The 27,660-nt window shown below is 37.5% G+C and overlaps 1 protein-coding gene across 1 annotated transcript in view; it reads right to left on the minus strand.

Moving 5' to 3' along the window:
* The window catches only part of fbxl17 (F-box and leucine-rich repeat protein 17), a 125,014-nt gene that overhangs the window by 11,565 nt on the left and 85,789 nt on the right, over positions 1 to 27,660 (minus strand). Inside the window, exon 7 of the mRNA XM_056463222.1 lies at positions 9,479 to 9,586. Within this exon, the coding sequence (XP_056319197.1) occupies positions 9,479 to 9,586 (108 nt within the window). The remainder of the gene's footprint in view (positions 1 to 9,478; positions 9,587 to 27,660) is intronic.

The raw sequence follows: 27,660 nt of genomic DNA on the forward strand, positions 1-27,660 counted from the left end.
ATGATCCAGCAGCAGGATATTACATCAGCACGGCTCATTTATCACTGTACAGGAGCGCTAGACTGTAAACGGAGGAAATCCGCTTTGGTTTGTTTCTCCACCCTGAACTTCGACCCCCAGAGGTCACGCTTCTTATCATCAGAGGTCACTGAAGGAGGAGTACAGAAGAACAAACTCAACCTTAATGCATTACAGAGACCCTGAGATTCAATATTACACATTAATGCAAACATTAATATCCCGCCGTACTAAGATTCAGCTCAACATTCATGGAAAATAAAAGGAAACGCACTGAGTTTCATCACTTATTGATTAAATAGAGTGTGTGTTTCTGCAAATATTATCCCTCTTGGATTTAAGAATTAAGATTATAGAAATCATTCACTGATTACATTTTAAATTATTACAAAAATGTATAGGAACGACTCACTTGCATGCATTTTCTGAACATCAGACACATTCGAAATATGTAGGGTCCTATCATACACCCGGGCACAATAAGGCGCAAGACGTGTTTGGCGTGATGTGTTGCTATTTTCAGACCAGCGCAATTGTAATTTTCATATTTTGCACCACGTTGTTTAAATAGCGAATCTATTTGTGTCACTCTGTGGACTCGAGCTGGTCTATAAAGGAGGTGTGTTAAGGCGCATTACTGGTGTGTTGCTATTTTGAGGAACTGAAATAGACCCCACCATTGCCCAACTAAAAGCTGCTCTAAACTCCAGCACAGAAAACGTTAGTTATGTGCATATGCAGTTCCAAATGCTTACACACTGCTTAATACACACAGGATGTACAGCAATGGTCTCAAACTCAGCTTCTGGAAGGCTGCAGCTCTGCGAAGTTTAGCTTTAACCACCTCCAACTCACACCTGCAGTGAGTCTCTAGCAGTCTTGAGCACCTTGATTATTTAAATCAGCGGTGTTTGATTAGGGTTGGAGCAAAAGTGAGCAGAGCTGCGACCTATGATGTACAGCAATACACAATATCTTTACAGATAAAACAATTAAAGGATTAAAATGATACAGAAATGATTATTTTCAACATCAATATAAACACCACTGCCTCCATTCTTCACCTCAGGGGGCTTTTTCAGTTTAATCATGACAATCTGCATCTGTATAATGTTGTTATTATTAGCAGTATTATTTATTATCTGCATATTTATATTTGTTTTAATAAACACAAGTTTAGATTTGTCCTCCTGTGGGCTTTTGGAGACGTCTGCATCACCATATGGGGCATAACAACAGGACGTGTGTTTGGATATAAAGCAGTGCTTAATTTGTATATTGCGAGGTCCCGGAACAGATCGGGGTAACGGATCCGGCATGTTACTAGAGGAGGGAGAGATGCCCGACGATAGTGAAAACCTGAGAGAAGGGGGGGGGGGGGGTGAATGTTAAGAGGGTTGGGGATCATGGACGAAAGTGAAGAGCCGTGTGAGGAGGGGGATCTGTAAAATGAGGAGCCGGATCAGATTTCAGAGGTGCCCGATCCGGATCCGGTTTGTTCCAGCACAAATTAAGACTGAATTTAACTCAGTTTTTTGAACACACTTTGTTATTGTTGTTGTTAGAAATTAGAACTGAATTTAGAAGTAGTTTTGAAGCAAATCTTTGCGTATTTATTGTCCTTAACATGAGTTACCATAAGTGGATTCGGACAGGTCCCTAATGCTTTTTAGACTTTGCGCCTAGATTGTTAAAATACAGCGCAAAGTTTGGTGTGTGTAATCAATGGATTTATCACACGGGACCCCACCCACCCCGCCACCCCCCGCAGTGCTGGCCCTGTGGACCCGTCCGCTACCCCACTGGGTGTATATACATATATAACCCCAAATACACCGGCCACTTTATTAGGTACACCTGTCCAGCTGCTTGTTAACAAAAATTTCTAATCAACTCAAGCTGATAGAAAGGCAACAGTAACTCAAATAAGCACTCGATACAACCGAGGTCTGCAGAAGAGCATCTCTGAACACACAACACATCCAACCTTGAGGCGGATGGGCTACAGCAGCAGAAGACCACACCGGGTGCCGCTCCTGTCAGCTAAGAACAGGAAACTGAGGCTACAATTCACACAGGCTCACCAAAACTGGACAATAGAAGATTGGAGAAACGTTGCCTGGTCTGATGAGTCTCCATTTCTGCTGCCACATTCGGATGCTCGGCTCACAATTTGGCCTCAACAACATGAAAGCATGGATCCATCCTGCCTTGTAGAGACACCCAAATCCGCGGCTTCATATTAATCATCCACTCACCACCCGCCCGCACATATAGTTTTATCTGATATATGTATCCGCACCCAACCCGCATCCGATCGTCACTTTAATAATTGAATTCTTTGTTTTCGTCATGATGATAGGTCAGCGTGGATAATAACAGCAGATTCAGTGAGCTAATCTGCGCATCTCTGATAGTAAATGAATACGTTAATCTTAAACCTTTTTTAAATGAACATTTATTTATAAAAACAAAAGTTTGTCTTTGGACAACATTTTCTTCATTTTTAAATAGAAACAGAAAGTAAAAATAAGACATTTGAGCTTTTACAGATACAGGAACAAGATAGCAAAAAGGGTGCCACTTCAGCCTATACGGCAGCTATGTTGTGTTTACTTGGCCTTTTTCTTCGCACTGCAAATACAGAATAGCATCTACTGTGCCTGGATTCAGGCGATTCCGCCTCGCCTCCAAAACGTGGCCAGCTGCACTGAATTGAGCGTTCGCTCGCACCGCGTGTTGAACAAGATTCTCCTCGCAGGGCGCTGCAGTCGTGAAAATATCCGATCTTGTTTCTCCCAGAATGACAGCAGATTTTCCTCTGATGACTCCTCCAACTGAAGGTTTAATACCTCAGTAGGCTACTCTTGCACTTCATCCATTATTATTGGGCGTCTCATATCTTCCCATTCTGCAAAGCCCACTCTCTGCTTTTTCGCTGGTCCACTGCTATGTCCCGCTACATCCACCTGCAACCGACCTGTAATTAATCATCATGTATTTTTTTATTACCCGACCGACCCGCAGATTATCCACAGCGTCCGCGGATATGACCGCCATCCGCGCATCACTTCTGCCTTGTATCAGCGGTTCAGGCTGCTGGTGGTGGTGTAATGGTGTGAGGGAGATTTTCTTGGCACACTTTGGGTCTGTTAGTACCAACCTAGCATGGTGTCAACACCACAGCCTACCTGAGTATTGCTGCTGACCATGTCCATCCCTTTATGAGCACAGTGTCTCCATCTTCTGATGGCTACTTCCAGCAGGATAACGCACCATGTCATAAAGCGTGAATCATCTCAGACTGGTTTCTTGAACATGACAATGAGTTCACTGTACTCAAATGGCCTCCACAGTCACCAGATCTCAATCCAATAGAGCACCTTTGGGATGTGGTGGAATGGGAGATTGGCATCATGGATGTGCAGCCGACGATGTGTAAAGTAAAGATTTAAAGTGTAATGTTTGTTGTGTGTGATCAGAATATAGATATTAATGAAAGTGTAATGTGGTGTGTGTGTAATCAGAATACAGAAATAAGAATAAAATGGTTAGGTTCAGTAAAGTTCTGTATGCCAGCACACGTAAAAAACAAACCGAAGCGACACACAACAGTGTTTCATCATGATCTCCATGATCAGTCAGAGTTTTAAGGTCAAACTCAATGAATGTGAAAGTCTGCAAAGTTTCCCTCGGTTTGAGAGCGAGCGTCTTCATCTGACATTCTGCACACTCCTCTGCGCCAGATTGATTTATTTCATGAGCGGCTCTCTGCAGGGCTTTATAAATATAATCCACACCTGAGAAAGGCCTGAAGCTTTGATGATCTGAATAAAAACGGTCCCTCTGGTGGAGAAGCCACTAATTTCACATTCGCAGCTCTGAAGTGGAGTGAAATGGAAATGTGTGTCCGAGGAGAGACGCTGCGAGGTGGAGCTGGGACTTCATTTAAATAACTATTGTGCCTGCTGATGCCACCAGGTGAATTGTATAATGTAATGATATCTTTACCAACTCCCCGCTGCTGGAAAATGAGACTCAGCAGTCACAGAGCTGAAGCTGAATGTGGAAGTTTAGAGCGAATGTGGAAGTTCAGAAATAGCGGCCCGATTCACAAAATCTGTCATGATAACGAGAACGCAACATTTAAAGCTTATCTACGCTCACATAGTGATGTTTTATAAACAAATTTCAGGAGGAGCACGCGCAGAAGTTTCAGTATCAAATACGTCATTGACAATTACTCTATTATCCAATCCAAACCCCTATATATACCAAAGCTGTCTTACCTGTAGCATCTCACGACTTTAGCATCCCTCCACCACCCCAACACCTCACCTCTTAAGCATTAAAATCCCGGGGGGAGCGTTCTGGGGCCGGGCTAGATACTTCGCTCGTGCTTCGACAGCACGCCAAATACGCTTTATTCTGAAACGATTGCAAGTGTGAACTCGTGAATCACTGCTAGAGCTCAACTGAGGCCATGTACACATTTATACGAGTGTTTTTAATGACGTTTTTTAACCCTCCTGTTGTCTAAGAATGAACACACATCTGTTTAGCTGTGCCTTTACTGAATGAGCACTGTGCTACGTCAAACAGATCGCACTATTATGTCTTCTTTTCTCTTTCATTCCTTTAAAACCTGTTTTAACACATTTAAATCTGTTTTTAACGTAAAAGATATGGACGTAGTATTCGTGACGTCACACACAGGTTTCTGAAGATGCAAATGAAGCTGCTGTTGCATATAAAGGTTTTAAAAGAGAAAAAGGTTTTCTTTAATTTTATGCATTTAATATATATGGCAACCCAGACTCATTCTGAAAACGCAGTCCCGCGGACGTTTCTGGAGACCGTGAAATACGTCCCGGGAGGTATGTATTTTTGCAGTTTTTGTTTTCGCGAATCCGCTAGAGGCCGCTGTGTGCGCTTTTTTGCTTCTTAAACTGGCTGTGGAATGCTCTGCCCCTCTGTATCAGATCGGTTTCATCCCTGTCTGTTTTTATATCTAGGTTAAAAACTTATCTCTTTGATTTGGCATTTTATCATTGAAAAGTGTCTGTTTTAGCAATAATTTTATAATTTTATATATACATTTGTTTTTTATCTGTTTTGATTTGTATTGTGCAGCACATTGGTCAACCTCTGGTTGTGTTAAATAGTGCTATAGAAATAAAATTGACATTGACATTAAATGTCTCTCGCGAGTGCCATTCGCACCTGCGCTGTTCTCGCGTAAACCCACCAGAGGCCGCTGTCGAACAACCGTCTGTCCGACTGGCTGAAAGATTGACTGGGCGACCAGCCAATCGGCCGGCCGACCCACCCTCCTCCTTCCCTGAACAAAATCAATTTTACCGACTGACCCACCCGCCCGCCCACTTACTTCCCTAAACCCAACCAACAATTTACAAAAGCCGTCCAGAAAAAGACGTTTTTAACCACGTTTTCGGATTTTACCACATCCTCACCCTGTTATGAACCTCTTCGCTTTATTTCTTGGATTCTGTTTTTGTCTAACCTGATTTCTGGAACCGCTCTTCCCCGTACTCAAACCCGGTCGTCGTCGTTGTGGTCAGCTCCTCTCTAAGTGCCAAGTCCACCGACGTACAGGACGAGCTAACTGGACAAACTAGTTGCGGCGGGAACGCCCTCCACACGAAGGTAAGCGGTCAGCCGATAAGCGCTAAAAGGAATGGCCCTGTAGCGTTCGCTTCAAAAAAAAAAATGAAATGCAGCCATACAAACCTCCGGCTACATAATTTACAGTCTCCAGAAACGTCCGTGGGACTATGTTTTCAGAATGAGCCTGGGTTGATATATGGTCTCAAATGTGGTATGCTGCCACCCTGTGTGGGGGGATTTGTTGTTGCTTTTGTTTTCTTTCTCTCTCTCTAGCTCTCTCTTTCTATCTTGTCTCACCTATTGGTAATTAAGTGGCTTGGGCATGCGGCAGTAGAGAACAAAGAGAGACCGGTTTGGTTTTGTTTCAACTTTTTGGAGAAGTACGGAGGTGGATGCCACTGTTTGTTTGATACATTTAGTTTTCTCCTGTTTTTTGGTAGCGAGGGAGCAAGGTAAGATCTTTGTTTTTCTTTTTAATTTTATTTTGAGAGTTTAGAAAGTTGCTTTCTCAATCAGTTAGATCTTTTGTTTGTTGTTTTGGCTTTATCCCCTCCTGAGTATTTTTGACCATTGGTCATTTATTATTTGTTAATCTGTAAATAAATGCACTGGACATTGGATTTGGTGTGAGTTACTGTTGAAGTGCTGGAACAGGAGAAGGGTGATGATTGTTGGCTGCCTTGCCCTTTTTTTATTATTTAGTTATATTTTCTATTATCAAAATTGGCCTCTAATTAATATTTTTAAGTTGGCTAAACTTAATTCGTTAATTTTATTTTTCCCCTTTATGTTATATTGTTGTGCGTTTCCCTGACCCTAGATAGAGGAGGCACGTAACACTGTAAATAGGCGTGGCCAACCGTCATCATTTTATTCGCGCGTCATTGCGCCGACCGTGGGATACCAAACAAGGGCAAAGAGGCGGAGTGTCAGTGGAGCTACAGGGGCCTGCTAACACTTTGCTTTGACAGGCTTTTCTTTGGGAGAAACGCTTAATACTCTATTACCTGCGACTCGTTTGTGTTCTGACCACATGTGCTTGGCTGTACACTATATCAATAAAGTGTTTAGACTTTTAAAAACACTGTTGTAATACATTGAGCCACTAAACATTGTTCTTATGACGTTTTTCTACAGAAGGAAAATGCGCATTACTTCCAAACACTTCAGATATAGTGTGTGTTAGTAAATGCACGGCTATTTATGAAATCCAGGCAGAACACTTGTGGGAATATACATTTATATAATCTAGTTTCAACTTAGCAGTAATCTATATATATCTGAAAAGCTATATTCTTTGGTTTTTAATGAGCTCATTTCATTCAAAACTCTAGCTAGGGTGTGACAGACCTTAAAATCTCTTGGTTTCCTGAGCACTGACTGTGCCGAAGTGATGCAAATGCCCAAGGCATCGTCTCAACGACTCTTCTTTTCGACTCTAACTGTTTTATAGCCTATAGCTAATCAATCTGTCAGATTCTGGAGTGCTTTACAGATCTAAAGAAAATTATAAATGATAATTTATCTAAAATAAAACAAATACATTTATAGAGATGGTATATAAGTATATAATTTCATTCAACTGGGAAATAGAGGCAACTTTAATGGTTTGTGAGCACACTTAAGTGCACACATCATGCCATATTATCTGATAATAGTAGGAAATAATTCCAAAAGGCAGCTGACTGTGTAAAGCCACATAAAACAAAACAAAAATACAATGTATATGCCGAGTTCAGCGGCTAATTAGCCGGAATCAGCTGAGGTAACGTGATGATGAGCAGCGAGACCTAGCTGTCACTCAAGTGGCCACGCCCTTAATTATGCAGACTTAATATTACTTAATAAAGTCGATGTACTGCGGTTTCAGTTACTTCCATACTGGCTTCACGAGAGAGCTTGGTTGTTTTTATTTCTTATACTTCTTTCTTTTATTCTTGTTTATGTAAAGTGTGTGTAGTTTCTTCCCACATGTACACAGGTAGTCAAATATATAAATATTAGAAGAAAGCCTTAAAAACAGATGAAGACTTGGAAAAACTAAATTCAAAAACTGAAACGTGACACTAAAATGACTACAAATAAAATATATTAAACCTAAAATATAAATACAAACTAATAGAAATACAAGCTCTATTAAATACAAACTAATAGAAAGGACAAACATCATAATAGCTGACACAGTTTGAGTGTAAAACTGTGACTCAAATATTCATAAACAGCACAAAATGTGCTAAGTTACCTGAATACACTCGAATGAGTTTAAATCATTTTCAATGATTCGTTTGAACTGAATCTTTTGAATCATCAAATAAGTTTGAAAACTAAAATAAATATATTAAGCATAAGAACTAGAAAGGACGAAAATCATTAAATTTGACAAGCAAAGTGGACTCAAATACTCATAAACAACGTGAAATGTGCAAAATTACCTGAACACACACCTAAAATCAGATTAAGTCACTTTCAAAGTTCAAAGTTCAGTTTAAATGATTCTTTTGAACTGAATCCTTTGATCAATCAAATAAGTTATTCATTTGTTATTTAGCAATCAGTGTGGCACGGTGGCTCAATGATTAGCACTGTGGCCTCACAGCTAGAAAGTTGCTGGTTCGAGTCCCGGTTGGGTCAGTTGGCATTTCTGTGTGGAGTTTGCATGTTCTCCCTGTGTTGGTGTGGGTTTCCTCCGGGTGCTCCGGTTTCCCCCACAGTCCAAACACATGCGCTATAGGGGAATTGATCAACTAAATTGACCGTAGTGATAAAGGGACTAAGCCGAAAAGAAAATGAATCAATCAATGAATCAATCAATCTAGCAGTCTTTTGTAACACCAAACCTATATTTTTGTTAGACGAACCAAAAAAAAAAGTTCACTGAACTAAAGTGAGTTTAAATTAGTTCAGGTCAAGTTATATAATGTCATAAATCTATAAATAAGATCAATTTATACACTGTACACATTTTTTTTTGTAAATTACACAGTATGTAACTGTAATATGAACTGTGTTTTACTGTGGGACAGTTATGTAGTATGTTACTGTATTTTAAAGTTGCTTTGTGAAAATGACTGTATATAATTTAGAGTAAAGATGTACAACACTGAAAATACGGCGGCAAGGTGGCTCAGTGGACTTTACATGTTCTCCCCATGTTGGTGTGGGTTTCCTCCGGGTGCTCCGGTTTCCCCCACAGTCCAAACACATGCGCTATAGGGGAATTGATGAACTAAATTGGCCGTAGTGTATGAGTGTGTGTGTGTTTGTGTGTGTGTGTGTGTGTGTGTGAATGGGTGCTTCCCAGTATTGGGTTGCAGCTGGAAGGGCATTTGCTGTGTGAAACATATGCAGGATAAGTCGGTTCATTCCGCTGTGGTGACCCCTGATGAATAAAGGGACTAACTGAAGGAAAATGAATGAATGAATACTGAAAATACATACAGCCAGATAAATGGTGCTGTAAATGTAAATACAGTATTCTTGCTGTAACTGATTTACAGTGAGTTACTGGCGAACTACATGCCAGTAAGTTACTGTAAATCCTGAAATTGTTAAGAGTGTATATATGATATAAAGATGCCAGTGATCACAGAAGAAACTGGGCCAAAAAACAAAACGAAAGCGCGAGAATATCATTACCTAATCATTTCCATACAGGCAATTACAGCAGCTCTTCTGCGGCGCCGGTGTGCCCAAGATAACTTTCTCTCATTAGCATGCTAATGCACAAACAGCAGGGTGTGCTGGATCTTCAACATTTCACGATTCACCTCATTACACATTAATGAGATTTAAAAGTGCAGGCAAAATAAAAATAAGTTGTGTTTTGGGTTACCCTGGTGAGGTGAATGACTCCCTGTGACGTCACCGAGCAGCCCATGAAGCCCACGAACTGCAGATCGGGACAGTGCTCCGCAAACGCCTGCACCGAGCGGTCCGTCACCTGAAACACACACCAAAACACACGTTACAGTGATGCATCAACAGAACAGAACAAAATGACATACGCTTTATACTAGGGATGCTCATTTCGGTTAATTTTGGTAAAAGACAACAGCTGCTCATTAATATTAATCGTTAACTGGTCAGATTAATATTAAATTATTAAAAAAATGTTATTAATAAAATTTGACGTGTCTATTTTGTGTGCGACACATTAAATATTGCATTTTAAAATACTGATTTATTTTAACATGCGAACAGCAGCATCCAGAACATCATTACGCACATGCAGTGTGTCCAACAGCATAGAAATAAAGCAGAAACTAAATAAAAAGAGGAAAATAAATAGGCCTGGTCTAATTATTCTTAACTTAAATGACACATTTTGATTACAACATGAAAACACTGATTAAATCCTTTATAGAACCGGCAGAGGCTGTTTTTCCCCAACATATTTTTTTTCTTCCGTCAAATAAAAATATCAGGCTGCCTCAAATCGAGTCACTTTTAAAAGATGATGTAAGCAGGTCATCAAAAACTCGGATACAGTCACAACATCGGAATTGACCATCAAGATCTGCAGTGTAAATGCAGCCTAAATCTTTTCCACCTGCTGTGATCAACCCATCATGTTTCTCTGTGAATATTAAATTACCAACACAATCTCACGGCAATTCGTAACTTTTTGATTTAGTGGCTAATTCGCATGAATTCATACGATCTAATTCGTACAACTTAGTTCGATTTGCTCATCCCCCAATGACGGTTGGGTTTAGGGGTGGGGTTAGGTGCCACGCCTCCTTTTTAAAATTTCGTACGACTGAACTCGTACGAATTAGCCACTAAACTGTCAAAACGTAAAATACTTACGTTTTCTCGTGAGATCAGGCTGAAATTACTAAAAGAGCTGTTTGTTTTGTATTTTTAAAAGGTTTTATACGTTTTAAAAGTAACTTTAAAGTGAATTAATTAGTAATCCAATTTCTTTTTACATTATTCATTCATTCATTTTCTTTTCGGCTTAGTCCCTTTATTAATCTGGGGTCACCACAGCGGAATGAACCGCCAAATTATTCAGCACAGGTTTTACACGGCGGATGCCCTTCCAGCCACAACCCATGTCTGGGAAACATCCATACACACTGACATACACTACGGGCAATTTAGCCTACCCAATTCACCTGTACCGCATGTCTTTGGACTGTGGGGGAAACCGGAGCACCCGGAGAAAACCCACGCGAACGCAGGGAGAACATGCGAACTCCACACAGAAATGCCGAGGCTCGAATCAGTGACCTTTTTGCTGTGAGGCGACAGCACTACCTAATGCACCACTGCGTCGACCTTAGACATTAAGTAATTAGTAATGTAATCAGATTACAATTTTCCAGAAGTAGTCAGTAACTTTATCAGAATTGAGGTTTTCAAACTGTTATGTTTAGAAATTTGTTGAAAATTTTTCTTTTCGTTAAAAAAAAAATTGGGGAAAAAATTGATAAAAGTATTAAAATTTACCCGGATGGTGAATAATTCTGCCTTTAACTGTATTAATCTGTAACAATCAAACAATAATATGCAATACGTTTTTGGCCTTGAATTTTTAATTATATTACACTAGAACAGGTTACACAGCTGCAATTATAATATAGCGCTGAATGACTAAAGAAAGACATCAACAGAGTTCAGACCCCCGTCTCCTCAATCTGACCTCATGCATAAGCAGCCTGGTTTAATCACAGTCCTCCAACAATATAAAATCATATATGTGCTGATCAAACTGAACACAGGAGAGATGATATAAGCGGAGTGTGGTCGTCCTCTCAGTCACCCGCAGTGGGTCACAGGTTAACCATCACCCACAACATTTAACTCTGAGCTTAGAAATGATGAGTTTCTCCAGCTGCTCCAGTCACGGCTTTATTTAAAGCAGCGTAAAGAGACACTGATGCGAAAAGCAGAGCGGATCTCAGTCTGTAAGGTCATCCAGGTGAAGAGGAGAACGGCTGAGGAATGACACCCGCATCTCTGATGTCTTGGCTCTTTCTTAGAGCATGGGGGACATTGAGAGGTTTGACTCTTTGTATTTAAGGTTTTCAATGGTCTGTACCACCCGCACCTACATTCATGCATCTAATTCTAAGTGCACAGGTCCCACAGGAGTGCATGCTCTTCACTGCATTTTTTTTTCTTAGCATGTAATGATGCTTTCACTTGAGTATAATTCTTCCTCCACTGATCTGAGGTCTGTGTGTCCTCTGGCCAGACATGAATCCATCTACACTGAGGAAAATTCCTCAAAAGTGCTGAGAAACAGCGGTGCTTTATTTGGCAGCTCGGCCTCCTCACTTTAACATTGTGAACTCTATAAAACAGCAGTGGGTCTCGCTGTGGTCAGTCCTGCACTTTCAGAGCCACTTTCAGCAGGAGTTTTAATGCTCTGGAACACCATTTCAGAGACCAGAATAAACCGCTGCCAATATTCAGAGCGTTAAAGAGGCCGGAGCAATAATTCATCCGCTTGAAATGTTCCTGAAGCCTATATTTCAGTCTCATCAAAATTCCTCAGTGATGACATTGATGATTTGTTTTAATGTTCGAGTGATTGGAAACACGACAGGCTCATATTTGAACTCTGAAAATCTAAAGAAAATCAAAAATAGGACATAAAATTGTATATTTATCAGACATTTTATTAAGGGTAGCCATTGAAATATTCATTGGAAAAACCCTGGAGTTTCACTGGGGGTTATTACAAGACTTTTGAACTTTTATGACACATTTAATTGACACACTTTTAATTAAATCTGAATAAATATTAGTAAATCAAACAAACACCTACCAAAAAAATCCTACAAATTATTTTAAAATCCTATCCTAAATGCCAGTTTTTTATTTTTATATAACATAATTCAGGGCTTGAAATTGCGACCGTTTTGGTTGCGAGCTCAAAATATATTTGGAAGCATTTGTGCGAGTGCATAAAATTGTAGTTGTGCAATGTCCACCGCATGCGCGTATCACGCATTATGCATTTTTGCACCTAAAAACACCAAACGCAGCAGTCAGGAATGGTTTAAAACAGTTGACATGTCAACTTGCTGCAGTAAACAAAGCCCACAATGCTTGTCCCGCCTTCAAGCTCTTCCTATATGTCCACTGCTCTAGAACAGAACGCGAATGGGTTGGTTAATATCAGCTGTCAATCACTCAGTTCAGATGACAGAAAGCTACAGCCGTGTAAATGTAAAGGTCTGGATATGAGAGAATGAAAACAACACTGACAGATTTAGTTTTAGAAACCACCTAAAGTTACAAATAATGGCACATCTGATCAGTGATCATGTAATGAATGTCAATCCAGCATTTACACTTTTCCAAGAGTGGATAAAAGACTTCCAGTGGTTAAAGGCTGCTATGAAAATGACTAAAGCGTTCACCGTAAAGCCTGTGGGATGGAGTTTTCAGGTTTTCCACATCTACATATTTTAAGCACGAGATGTTCTATTTAATCCTTCATTTAATCATCATCATGCTGTCAATCGTGCGACTGACACCATCGCTAAAGAGCATGCATTCACTGAGAAGAAACTAATATTGCAGCTCGTGAAAAGACAGTCACTGAAATGTCAGTTCATATCTTTTTTTAGGGGTCAAAATGAGAAAGAAAAAACTGTGAAATGTGAGATATACAAACTTAAAATGGCAGGAAAAGGTCAGACATGTAAGATAAAATATGGCAATTAAATTAGAATAAAAGGGATTAAGCCAAAACCAAAATGAATGAATGATTAAAGAATGAATGATTCACTTTTACTTTCACAACAGCATGAAGAGGTGAAAGATTCACAAGATCAAAAACATCAAAGAAGGAAAGAGCGCAAGGAAGGAAGGAAGGAATTAAGGAAGGAATTATCAAGGAAAGAAGGAAGGAATGAAGGAAGGAAGGAAGGAATTATCAAGGAAAGAAGGAAGGAATGAAGGAAGGAAGGAAGGAATTATCAAGGAAAGAAGGAAAGAGGAAGGAAGGAAGGAAGGAAGGAAGGAAGGAAGGAATTAAAGGAAAGAAGGAAAGAGGAAGGAAGGAAGGGAGGAATTATCAAGGAAAGAAGGAAAGAGGAAGGAAGGAAGGAATTATCAAGGAAGGAAGGAAGGAAGGAAGTAAGGAATTATCAAGGAAGGAAGGAAGGAAGGAAGGAAGGAATTATCAAGGAAGGAAGGAAGGAAGGAAGGAAGGAAGGAAGGAAGGAATTATCAAGAAAAGAAGGAAAGAGGAAGTAAGGAAGGAAGGAAGGAATTATCAAGGAAAGAAGGAAAGAGGAAGGAAGGAAGGAAGGAAGGAAAGATGGAAGAAAGGAATTATTAAGGAAGAAAGGAAGGAAGGTGGGAAAGGAGGGAAAGAAGGAAGGAATTAAAAAGGAAGGCATTAAGGAAGGGAGGAAGGAAGGAGGGAAGGAATTAAGGAAGGAGGGAATTATTAAGGAAGAAAGGAAGGAAGGAGGTAAGAAATTAAAGAAGGAAGGGGGAAGGAAGGAATTAAGGAAGGAAGGAGGGAAGGAATTAAAAAAGGAAGTATTTAAGGAAGGAAAGAATTGTGTAAGGAAGGAGGGAAGGAAGGAAATAAGGAAGGAATTAATAAGGAAGAAAGGAAGGGAGGAAGGATTTAGGGAGGGAAGGAATTAGGGAAGGAAGGAAAGAGGGAAAGAAGAAAGAAATTAAGGAAGGAAGAAATGATTGAATGAAGGAAGGAAGGAATTAAGAAAGAAAAGAAGGAGGAAAGGAATTAAAAAGAAAGAAATTAAGGAAGGAATGAATTAAAAAGGAAGGAATTAAGGGAAAAAGGAAGGAAAAAAGAACTGAAGGAAGGAAGGAAGGAAGGAAGGAAGGTAGAAAAAAAGGAGAGGGAAGGAAGGAAGGGAGAAATAAAAAAGAATGAAATTAAGGGGAAAAGAAAGGAAAAAAGAATTAAGGAAGGAGAGAAGATGCAGTGACGCAGTAGGTAGTGCTGTGGCCTCACAGCAAGAAGGTCGCTGGTTCGAGCCTCGGCTGGGTCAGTTGGTGTTTCTGTGTGGAGTTTCCATGTTCTCCCCGTGTTGGTGTGGGTTTCCTCCGGGTGCTCCGGTTTCCCCCAGAGTCCAAAAACCTGCTGTACAGGTGAATTGGGTAAGCTAAATTCTCCATGATGTATGAGTGTAAATGAGTGTGTGTGGATGTTTCCCGGAAGTGGGTTGCGGCTGGAAGGGCATCCGCTGCGTAGAAACATGCTGGATGGGTTGGCGGTTCATTCCGCTGTGGCGACCCCGGATTAATAAAGGGACTAAGCCGAAAAGAAAATGAATGAATGAATGAAAGAAAATAAGGAAGGAAGGAAGGAAGGGAGGGAGAAATTAAAAAGGAAGGAATTAGGGGAAAAGGAAAAAAGACTAAAGAAAGAAAGAAAGAAAGAAAGAAAGAAAGGATCTTAATATTAGTCTTTATGTGTAACTCAACATGATTTGTCAACAGTCTTGATTTACTTTATTCTCAACACAAACTGCAGATCAACAACAGCTGAGAAATAGAGGGAAAACACAGGAGAAAAGAGGAAGAGTAGATACACACACACACACACACACACACACACACACACACATAAACACTCATGAACTCAGCAGCTCATTACACAAACACACAGCACTCGCTCCCTCAACAGCAGAGCATCCATCCAGTAAAGCAGGACAGTGTCCATCTGAATATTGCACATCCAGCTCCTCCGAGTGAGAAACATCGAGCGGCAGATCCATCACCGGCCACTTCCTGTCAGACAGGAAACAGATAACAGCACGGCCCGCTCACAATCACATTCATTCTCATTACTCCATTCCGGCTCAAAACAAACCAGGGCCAATTCTCTGCCTCAACGCGAGTCTATAAAGCGTCACGGCGGGGCGTCAAACATGCTGATCATCCCCCTCCTGTCTGCACTTCCTGTCGCCACCCACCACGAGCAGAGGCATTATGGGAGGTGGAGACGGATAAAGGGTCTTTATCAATGAGACGGATGGCTAGCGGGACGCTCATCAATCAGGCTAATTGTGCGGCGTCCGTCCACTAGCGAGACACAGAGATGTTTACATGCTGGCCCTGAGCAGACTGATGATGATGGAGAGATGGAGAGAGGATGCTTGTGTTTGGGGAATTTAACATTATCTACGACACTTAAACAAACAGAAGAGTTTTAATAATTACAACAATCGAGGAAGATTAAACTATTAAACTATTTTAATGCTCTGGAACATGATTTCAGAGACCAGAATAAACAACACAATCTCACGGAAATTCGTCACTTTTTGATTTAGTGGCTAATTCGTATGAATTCGTATGATCTAATTCGTACAATTTAGTACGATTTGCTCATCCGCCAATGACGGATGGGGACAGGGTGGGGTTAGGTGCCACGCCTCCTTTTTAAAATCGTACAATTTCGTACGACTGAACTCGTACGAATTCGTACGAATTAGCCACTAAACTGACAAAACGTAAAATACTTACGTTTCCTCGTGAGATCAGGCTGGAATAAACCACTGTCAATATTCCGAGCGTTAAAGAGTATTAACGCCATTATCTTGATGGACTTATTCAGTAGTGAACTTGCGTTACAGTATGTGACTTTCACTTTCGTTAAAAAAAGCACCTTGTCGGCGCAAAAGCCTAGTGGTTAGCGTGTCGACATATGGTGCAGTAGCACATCAGGGCGTCCCGAGTTCGAATCCCGGCTTGAGGACATTTCCCTACCCTACCCCCCCTCTCTCTCTCCAACTTCGCTTCTTGTCTAAATACTGTCCTATCTAATAAAATATTCTCTTTGGCTCTCGGCGAAGGCGATCGCACTTTTTCCCTCTCCGTCCCATATCTCTCCTCGCTAGCTCCTCTTGTCTTTGTCTTATTCTATCTCTGAGGCTCTCCGTGCCCTGCTATCCAAACGAACAAGGAATTATGGATTTGATCAACTGGTCTCTGAATGTGATTGACACCATCTTCTCGACGAGAAGTTTGGGCTCGGGAGAGCCCACCTGTCCTGCGGGGACGTTTGCAGCTGGATACGTGATGGACGGGTGGGAGAAGTGGCACATCCTGTGCCTGGCTGCTCTGTCTCTGGAGGATATTGAAGACATTTACCTATTCGGAACTTTGAAAACAGGGTTTCTGCGGGGCCCTGGCGTATCGACGATTGATGAAAGCGGTCAGTGCTGCTCAAAACCCCACCAGGCTGGCCGGCTTGATTGAAGCGCTGATGGGCAGGCTTGCTAATAATCAGACTGCAATATTAGATGGCAAACTGGAAAACCTCGGGGTGAAGTTAGCAGCTTTGCAACAAGATTTGGCCAGATCTGGAGACGAGTGATGGACATTAAATATCTGTGAAATTGGCAGGTATTGACCTAAAGTTGAAGTATCTTTCTACTCTTTCGGCTTCCCTGTGTTTTCTTTTCTCCAGCCAGACGGCCTCAGCTGGAGGAAACAACTTCTCCAGGATAGCAAGATAAGGAGACGCTCTGAAATTCCTGCTCCCCGTCAAGGACACCTGTTGGACTCTACAGGCTTACACACACACACACAGCACGAATAGACACTCCCTACCCCCATACCCAACGCCTTTGTGTGCTTTCACCCACTGGAGGGGGTAGGCGGGTCTGTGACCAGCGCCTCCATGGCTGCAGGACCAGATGGCTGCCCGCCCTTACCGGACTATATCCACACCTCCTGTTCCCATCCCTTGTGAAAATGTTATGTCTTGTCGGTGTGTTTTTTGTGCTAGATTACTGGGGCTTTTTCTTTCTCCTAACTTTCTTCTAACTCAAGAGCAAGGTGAGAGGGAGTTTTTTTTTTGCCCCTCTCTCTCCTGAAATGTATCCTATTTCCTGTTCCACCTCCTGTGACCTGTCTTCCCCTGGAATTGTGATGTTTGTGTACGGTCGAGGGGGTTCAATTTACTTGCATTTCGTTGCCTTGTACTTGTACATGTGTAATGACAATAAAGTTGAATCTAAAGGCAAAAAGGCCTAAATTAATCTTGGCAATGCTTGTATCTGAAGGCAGCCACAGCCTCTCACATGATAGCAGGGAAAGGCACAGCCAATCAAAATGTCCATATGTGTTTTGGGGGCGGGAGGACTCAAGGAGAGGACGTGATTTAACCCTTTCTGCTTGTCTAGGTCTCTAGTCTAGGGCAGGGGTGGGGATCCTATGGCTCGGGAGCCACATGTGGCTCTTTGATCAAAAATATGTGTATAGCTGTCTCTCCTCAATCATATTTTACAGTTTAAAAAGTTAAAACTGTTATAAAAAATCTATTTGCTATTCAAACTGCAATTGCAATGATCTTTTTACTGTATTTATTTACAGCAAAATGAGTAAGAATTAGAATAAAAGGACATTTCAACTTGAATCGCGACACTCAATGGCTCTTTAAAAAATGCATTTGCCAAAAACATTAGAAATGGCTCTTTGCTGAAGAAAGGAACGACCCCTGGTCTAGGTTAATGTTGACAGCGGGATTTTTTTTTTAAAAGTGGATGAAATTATTGGGGGGACATTTTTATGGTCGGTGGATATTGGTGGGGAGGCATCACCTCCATCCACCCTAAATCTACGCCCCTGTATTTATATATTATTTTATATATAATTAAAGAGATCATTCACTCACAAATGAACACTTTGAAAGAGAGAAAGGATGAAGAGAAAGAGAGAGAGAAAGAGTGAGTGAGTGAATGAGTGAGGCAAAAGTACACATATCCTTTCCTCAAGTAGAAGAACAGATAAAATCAGTGTCTTGAGGCTGGCCATCCCACTTGTGACACCGTTTGTGATGAGGTGTTATGGAGTACAGGCATGGGCAGAGGGTGAACAAACTCCAGGGTAAGGCTAAGATATGAGCTGCCCTTTAATACATTTAAAAAGATTTGCGACCGACCAAGAAGAGGTTTTAACAAAAGCACCACCTATCAACAAACGTCTATTATATTCAACACACACATTACATTATTTTATTAAACTCACCCACTGATCTACACAGTTTCAAAAGTTTGGGGTCGGTTTACTTATTTTTTTGTATTATTACTTTTAAAAATCTAATTAAAATTATTCTGTTCATCAAGACGGCATTTATTAAATATTTAAAAATAGTTAAATATTTATTAAATATTTATTTATTACTTACTGTATGCAGTTTCAAATGAAATTATTACTCCTTGTTGCTTTTATATTACTATTAATAATAACAATAATAATAATAATAATAATAATAATAATAATAATAATAATAATAATAATTAATATTAGAGAGGACGCAGCCCTCACTATTCTACCACCCTAGGTCGCCTCTGGATGCGCCGGCACTGAGAACACTAAATCATTCTCTTTTTCACGAGACCAGTTGAAAACTGAACTTGTAATTCAGCAATAAATATTTGACCTTTACAATGTAAAACTCCAAAAGACTGCCTAAACAAGATTACTCCACTATAGGCTAGACTACGTTACAATGACACTACCAATTTCATTTAATGCTGAAAACAAGTTAAAGCAGTGTATATATTAAAGAGCCCATATTATGGGTTTTTGAAAATGCCCTTCCATGTAGTGTGTCACACAGCTCTAAGTGAAGTGAAATATCCAGCTAAGGCTTAAATCTGTAAGTGTAGTGTTTAAAACTATTGATTCATCTATAAAAGAGTCGACTCATAGTGCTTCAAACGAGTCGTCTTGATAACGAGTCATTAGGTGTTTCGCGATGACGCAGCTACGAAACACAAGTAGTTGCACGCGCAAGCCCGGGAGATTTGAAACCTGCGGCCCCGCCCACTAACAGAAAAAAAAGTCTCACACACACACACACACACACACACAGAGAGAGACACCGGTGGAATGAAGTCACGCTGTGAAGATGGATATTATGGACAGTCTAATCAAAGATGAAACATCAGCAATATAGCCCAGCCTTGAGCAGTTCTGAGTGCTTCTGAAAACTATCTGCTTTCAAAGAAGACTTTGTATAGACTGTAGTATAGACTGTAGTATAGACTGTCAGAACATGGATCAGTGCATCATGGATCAGTTTCTTCTCCCATTTCACAAGTGTAAGTATGTGCGATTAAAATTATTGCCTCGTTTGCTCTAGCTTGCAAATTATGTATTTAGTTGTGTTTTGTTACTTGTAACTGTGTGTACTGTATCAGGTTAACTCTTTATTTTCTCATATCGCGTGTAAAGCCACGTTGAAAATGTGACGTGTGCCGCTTTGATTATGGATCGTCAGCTGTTCCTACACACATGCAACGGTCAAGTTTCAAAATATTTCAGCTCAGGTTCGAGGTGAGGTGTCTAAATTGCACCCAGCAAGCTGAACTGGCGCTCTAGGCGTGTGTGTCGTGTCCTCGGGGAGGATTGAAATGTGTCTGTGTGTGTGTGTGTGTCTCCTCTGAGGGTAATGTGTGTGTGTATGAATTTGAAGAATTCAACCAAGGGGGGAGGGGGGGTGGGTGTATAACTGAGCGCCGCGGATATAACGGAGCGATTCGCGGATATAACTGAGCGCCGCCCAATCTCTATTCTGCCGCTCTAGGTCTCCTCTATGGACGCGCCGGCCCTGTGTGTGTGTGTGTATGTTTGTGCGTGCGTGCGTGTGTGCGTGCGTGTGTGTGTGTATGTGAAAAGAGCAAGTAGACTGCGACGGGCTATGAGATCTCCTCGCCAGTTCTTGGACTTTTTGCTCAATAAAATAGTTAGTCGTCAGTATTTTCTAGTCCATCGTCTGTGTTTACATTCACCCACTGGCAGCCAAAATCCACTATGAAGCGTGTGTGCACTGTGACTACTTTTATATTGTAGATTAGCAGCTGGGCATTTCACTCTGTCTCGCGCTGAAGCCTTGTCCGTGTCGACCAATCGCAGCAGGCTGTCATCGGTCCAATCAGCGCAGATTAGCTTCGCGCTGAGGAGGGGTTTGGGAACAAATGGATCACTGAACGATTCATATGGGAGTCGCTGGGATAATTAGGTAAAAATAAATGCAGATTATAAGACCATCAAAGTGTTGTTTGACCTTGCATGCAAATTAGACTGTTGTTGGAGACCCTTACAACCTAAATATGACCCTATTTCATGTATAATATGGGCTCTTTAATATAATATATTATTATTATAATACTCATTTGTGGTTTTATTACTGATGTCCTTGACCAGTAAATCAGAATAGTCTGCTGGCCAGCACTTAAGGTTTGGTTTTCAGAGCAGCTGCTAACTCCAGTAATAAACAGCGCTCATCAGTGCAACGTGCGGGGTTGGACAGTTTAAATTTGATTGACAAACTTACAATAGCTAAAGTGTTGTGTTAATAATCACCATTAAATTACATTCATATTCCGCCTCACACCCGTTACATGTTTTCAATGCAGTTTTTTTCTTTGCTGCTATCTCCGTGGTCTCTGGCCAGGGGGAGGCTAAGACTTCCCCAGCCTTACACACGCTCCGCCTATGAATACAGGTTACAAAAAATATGGCAGAGCCACAATAGCAATTATGGCCCGCTTCCACTGAGAGGTACAGTACGGGTCAGTATTTATCAGAGTGGTACAGTATACGGGTCACCTTTATCAGGCTTACATTTCCACTGCCAAATTGGTACCAATGGTGGTGTAAAATTGGTTTAAATGCAATCAACATATTACTTTATCATTTATCTAAATACTTAATTTGCATAGCTAATAAAATTTTTAATATTACTAAATGAAGCAAATTAAATATTAAAATACAATGAAGCTTAAATCTTGATTCCATTGAAATTATTTTTATTATAAATGAAATAATAGCTCAAATTAAATGCAAATGATCAATGAGTTTATAATAAAATGAATATCTTACATTACTAAATCAAGCTAATTAATCCAGCAGGCGTGTTTGAGAATATTTACTAATATTTTAATGCGTTACAGCTATACTTTAGGAACACACTCTAGTTTTCTGTCATATTAAACTGACATGAGTCTGACGGTAATTAATTGCGGTCGACATTTACGAGCAACATCTGGCTTTCATGATCAGGGCAGAATCAGTTAAAACATCTGTTTAACCCGCAGTTACATTCACTACAGCATAACCCAATGACAGAACTTCAGCCAATCAGCTTATTTATTTATAGCACGCTTATTTTAGTGATGGTGATTTACATTTAATTTCATCTATTATTTTATTTATAATTTATTTATATAATTTATGTTTAGTTTGTTCTACATTATTTATAATTTATTTACAGCATTTACATTTAGATTATCCATTATTTTATTTACAATTTATTTATGTATTTTTATTTCATCCATTGTTTTATTTGTAATTAATTTAAACTTGCATTTAATTTGATCTATTATTTTATTTATTTTTTAAATAATTAATTTGCTTATTTTAGTAAAGTAAAATATTTACTTATTTTATCATCTCATTGTTATTTAATTTTAACTGTTATTTTATTAATAATTTATTTATATAATTTACATTTAATTTTATCCATTATTTTATTTATTATTTAAATAATTAATTTGCTTATTTTAATGATGTAAAATATTTTATTATTTTATTATTATCTCATTGTTATTTAATTTGAACTATTATGTTATTAATAATGTTTTATTTATATAATTTTCATTTAATTTTATCCATTATTTTATTTATTATTTAAATAATTAATTTGCTTATTTTAGTGATGTAAAATATTTTATTATTTTATTATTATTCTCATTGTTAATTTTAACTATTGTGTTATTAATAAATTATTTATTCAATTTACATTTTTTTATCCATCATTTTATTAATAATTTATTTCTATAATTTTCATTTAATTTTATACATCATTTTATTTATTTTAATTTATATAATTTATATTTAATTTTAGCCATTATTTTATTTATTTTTATTTATATAATTTATTTCATTTTAGCCATTATTTTTTATAATTTATTTATATAATTTATATTTAATTTAGCCATTATTTAATTAATAATTGAAATAGTTAATCAGCTTATTTTATTATTATCTCATTGTTAATTTTAACTATTGTGTTATTAATAAATTATTTATTCAATTTACATTTCTTTTATCCATCATTTTATTTATAATTTATTTCTATAATTTATTTAATTTGATCCATTATTTTAATTATATTTATTTAAATAATCTATTTAATTTTATCCATTATTTAATTTATATTTATTTATATAATTTATATTTAATTTTAGCCATTATTTCATTTATAATTTAAATAATTAATTAGCTTCTTTTATTATTATCTCATTGTCTAATTTTAACTATTATTTTATTTATAATTTTATTTATATAATAAACATTAAACAGCATCTATTTTAATTATAATTTATATAATTTACATTTAATCTGATCTAGCGTTTCTATAATTCATTACTATTTTATATTAATTTAAGTAATTATCCATTTAATTTAGTAATGTAAAATATTTATTTATTTATTATTAACTCATTGTTCTTTTATATTTAATGTTATATATTATTTTATTTATAATTTAAATAATTTATATTTAATTTGATCTATTGTTTTATTTACAATGAATTAATATAATTTACATTTTACTTATAATTTATTTATTATTTTAATAATGTAAATGCAATTAGCATATTACTTTATCATTTATCTAAATACTAAATTTGCAGAGTTAATAAAAAATGTAATATTACTAAATTAAGCAAATTAAATATTAAAATACAATGAAGCTAAAATCTTAATTCCATTGAAATTATTGTTATTATAAACAACATAATAGCTTAAATTAAATGCAAATGATCAATGAGTTAATAATAAAATGAATATCTTACACTATTATATCAAGCAAATTACATATTTAAACAATTACAAGCTAAAATGTGGAATGTATTTAAATAAACTGACAAAACAACAGATCAAATTTAATGTCTATTAGTTCAGTAAATAAATGTAATATTACTAAATTATTAATTTACAATAAATCTGTAATTTAATGTAAACAATTTGGAAAGCATTAAATTATTTGAATATGTAACTTGCTTAATTTATAATTCCTTAAACTATAAATAAAACAGATTAAATTTAGTGTAAGTTAATTTAGTAAATAAATTTTGATATTCTTTCCTTTTCCTTAGTCCCTTTGTTAATCTGGGCTCACCACAGTGGAATGAACCACCAACTAATCCAGCATATGTTTTACACAGCGGATGCTCTTCCGGCTGCAACCCAGTACTGGAAAACACCCATACACACTCATTCTCACACACACACACTCACTCACTACAGCCAATTTAGTTCATCAATTCTCCTATAGCGCATGTGTTTGGATGGTAAACTCCACACAGAAATGTTAACTGAACCAGCCGGGACTTTAAACCAGCGACCTTCTTGTTGTGAGGCGATTGTGCTACCCACTGCGCCACCGTGACGCCACATTTTTATATTAGTGAATTATTAATTTACATAGAATTTTGATCTACTTCAGTGATCTTATTTAATTAGCTTAATTTAGTGAAGTCACTTATTTATTTGATTAACCTCATTGATCGTTTACATTTAATTGCATATAGCTGTATTTATAATGCATGCATTAATAATGTCAAGAGCATCATCTTTTGCGTTGTGTAATAAATCACGATGCAGCTGAACGTCTGATTTATTCACAGATAACCTGAAGGTCAGACGGGTTAAACTGGTAATCAGAAGAGTTCGTCAGGAGTGAAATGAGTGCAGAAGTTCACCCTTAGAGGCTGAAATTAATGACATTATTATAATAAGGTGACAATCACACAACAGGATCAAACTACCTGACATTAAATGTGTTTTCCATTAGGCACCACAGCACTGAAACGGTAAAGAGCTGAAGGACAATAACCTGACGAGTCCATTTGTGCATGAATTTTGCTCTGTAAAATGAAGTGTGTGCTTGAAGAAGAACTGAATGATGCGCATCCACACACACACACACACACACACACACACACACACACACACACACACACAGAAAATCAGATGCAATCACATAGTTGTCAGTATCCCTGAGTAACTATTCCAGCTTTTACGAACAGCTGAGATTACTTTTATATTTCTTTATTTTATATCTCCTTTAACATTACTGCTATTTTGCTCCACTTTTGTCATTAATATTTTTCCATTTATAATTTTTTCATTTTTCTAATATTTTTTACTTTGTAATATTTCAATACTTTGTTGTTTTTATATTACTCGTTTTAGTTTTAACGTTGACTAAATTAACATTTAAAATTAAAACAAATCAGGGCTCTGCCATTACACATGTGTTGCTCTGTAAAGCTCAGTTCCACGTGAAAATGATAAAGCATGTGCTGTAACTTTTGCAGCACGGGATGTGCATCATACACTGATGTACAGTCAAAGTCAGAATTATTAGCCCCCCTGTTTATTTTTCCCCCATTTTCTGTTTAACTGAGAGCAGATTTCTTCAACACATTTCTAATCATGATAGTGTTAATAACTCATCTCTAATAACTGATTTCTTTTATCTTTGCCATGATGACAGTAAATAATATTAGACTAGATATTCTTCAAGACACTTCTCTACAGCTTAAAGTGACATTTAAAGGCTTCACTAGGTTAATTAGGTTAACTAGGCAGGTTAGGGTAATTAGGCAAGTCATTGTATAATGATGGTTTGTTCTGTAGACTATTGGGAAAAATATATAGCTTAAGGGGGCTAATAATATTGACCTTAAAATAGGTCTCAAAATATTAAAACCTGCTTTTATTCTAGCCGAAATAAAACAAATAAGACTTTCTCCAGAAGAAAAAATATTAGAGGAAATACTGTGAAAAATTCCTGAATCTGTTCAACATCATTTTGGAAATATTTATTAAAAATAAAAAATTCACAGGGGGGCGAATAATTATGACTTCAACTGATTAATCATTTTAATAATTGAGATTATTTAAACGTTAATTACATACACATAATGGAGCAGCCCTACAATAAATCCAAATTAAACACTTTCTGATGACAAAACAAACTACAATTTGGGCAAAACATGTCATAGAAAATAAAGAAAAATACAAAAATAATAAATTTTTTGTTCACCCTTGTGTCTTTTTTGTTTCACAGATGAAATAAAATAACTGAAAGATGGCATTATTTTATTCCATCTGCGAAACAAAGAGACGTTCAGCAGAATGTGTGCCGTTTATTCCGTCACACTCAAGAAAAGACAGCAAAGAGTATTAAAAGCTTTTCCTCCGCGCTGACGCTCATTTACATTTGCTTTAATTAAATAAAATGACCCTTTCAGGAGGATTTCATGACAGGAATATGGTCAGTGGTGATATTTACATGGCAAGCTTGAAAACATTCTACATTTCTCAATATCTCTTCTGAATAAAATCAGATCTTTGCGTTGTTCCTCACACAAAAAAAATGCATTAATTTTATGTTAAATTGATCTGAATTATTAGAATTTTAGGATTGATGAACTCAGTTAGAAAAAAATCTATTAAGATACTTTTAAATACACAACATATTTAATTTAATACACATTTAATTTTATATTAATCACTTAAATTTACCTGTAGTGTGATAAATTATTTATAAAAGTGCAAAGAAGTCCAACCTAAACATCACTTAATGTCATAAATAAATAAATAAATAAATAAATGAATAAATAAATAAATAGATAAATAAAGCTTGTTTTACATTTGCTTTCAATGAAATAAAATTTCAGGAGGATTTTATGACAGGAATATGGTCAGTGGTGATATTTACATGGCAAGCTTCAAAACATTCTACATTTCTCAATATCTTTTCTGGGTTTGCGTTGTTCCTTACACACAAAAAATTGCATCAATTTTATGTTAAATTAAATTGGATTATTAGAATTTTAGGATTGATGAACTCAGTTAGAAAAAATCTATTAAGATACTTTTAAATACAAAACATATTTAATTTAATTCACATTTAAATATATATTAATCACTTAAATTTTCCTTTAGTGTGATAAATTATTTATAAAAGTGCAAAGAAGTCCAACTTAAACATCACTTAATGTCATAAATAAATAAATAAATAAATAAATGAATAAATAAATAGATAAATAAAGCTTGTTTTACATTTGCTTTCAATTCAATAAAATTTCAGGAGGATTTTATGACAGGAATATGGTCAGTGGTGATATTTACATGGCAAGCTTCAAAACATTCTACATTTCTCAATATCTTTTCTGAATAAAAAATCATATATTTGGGTTTGTTCCTCACACACCAAAAAATTGCATTAATTTTACGTTAAATTTATGTGAATTAATACAATTTTAGAATTGAGATACATTTAAATACACAACGCATTTCATTGAATACATCTGCTTAATTAATACATGTATAACCTTATATTATCATTTAAATTATATAATAATTTATGCATGCCTTCACCTGCTGCTGGTTAAACTGTGTGTATATAGAGGTGTGTGTATCTGTGTGTAGAGGAGTGTGTATCAGTGTGTGTAACAGGGTATCAGTGTGTAGAAGAGTGTATATTGTGTTTGTATCAGTGTGTGTTTGTATCCGTGTGTGTAGAGGCTTCCTCGTGTGCAGCAGCAGTCATGAATGAGAAGAAGCGGAGTAAAAGTGTGTAAATGTGCGGTGTGTGTGTGCGTGTGTGGCCCGCGGCGACTGACAGCCCATAATGATTCACACCGCAGGCAAACCAGCCAGCAGCAGCTCCTCCAGTCCAACACACAGTTTCAGGAGCAAAACCCAGAGAGAAGGAACTCTTCCACAGGGCCGTCCAGGACATTCAAGACTTTAAGAATAACATTTAAGCTCTTATTACTAGACAAAGATCTCTGAAATCAAGTTATTACTCATAATAATCAGATTCAAGTTACAGCAAATATTGGAAACCACATTAACATTAAAGGATATACAGCAAACTACTGTATAAATGCATGTTATTATCATCATCATCATCATCATCATCAATATTTAATCCGAATATATATTTATTCCCAATATTTGAGTTTTCTGCAGAATTCA

This window comes from Danio aesculapii, chromosome 8 (genome assembly GCF_903798145.1).
Source record: "Danio aesculapii chromosome 8, fDanAes4.1, whole genome shotgun sequence".
NCBI classification, from domain to species: Eukaryota; Metazoa; Chordata; class Actinopteri; order Cypriniformes; family Danionidae; genus Danio; species Danio aesculapii.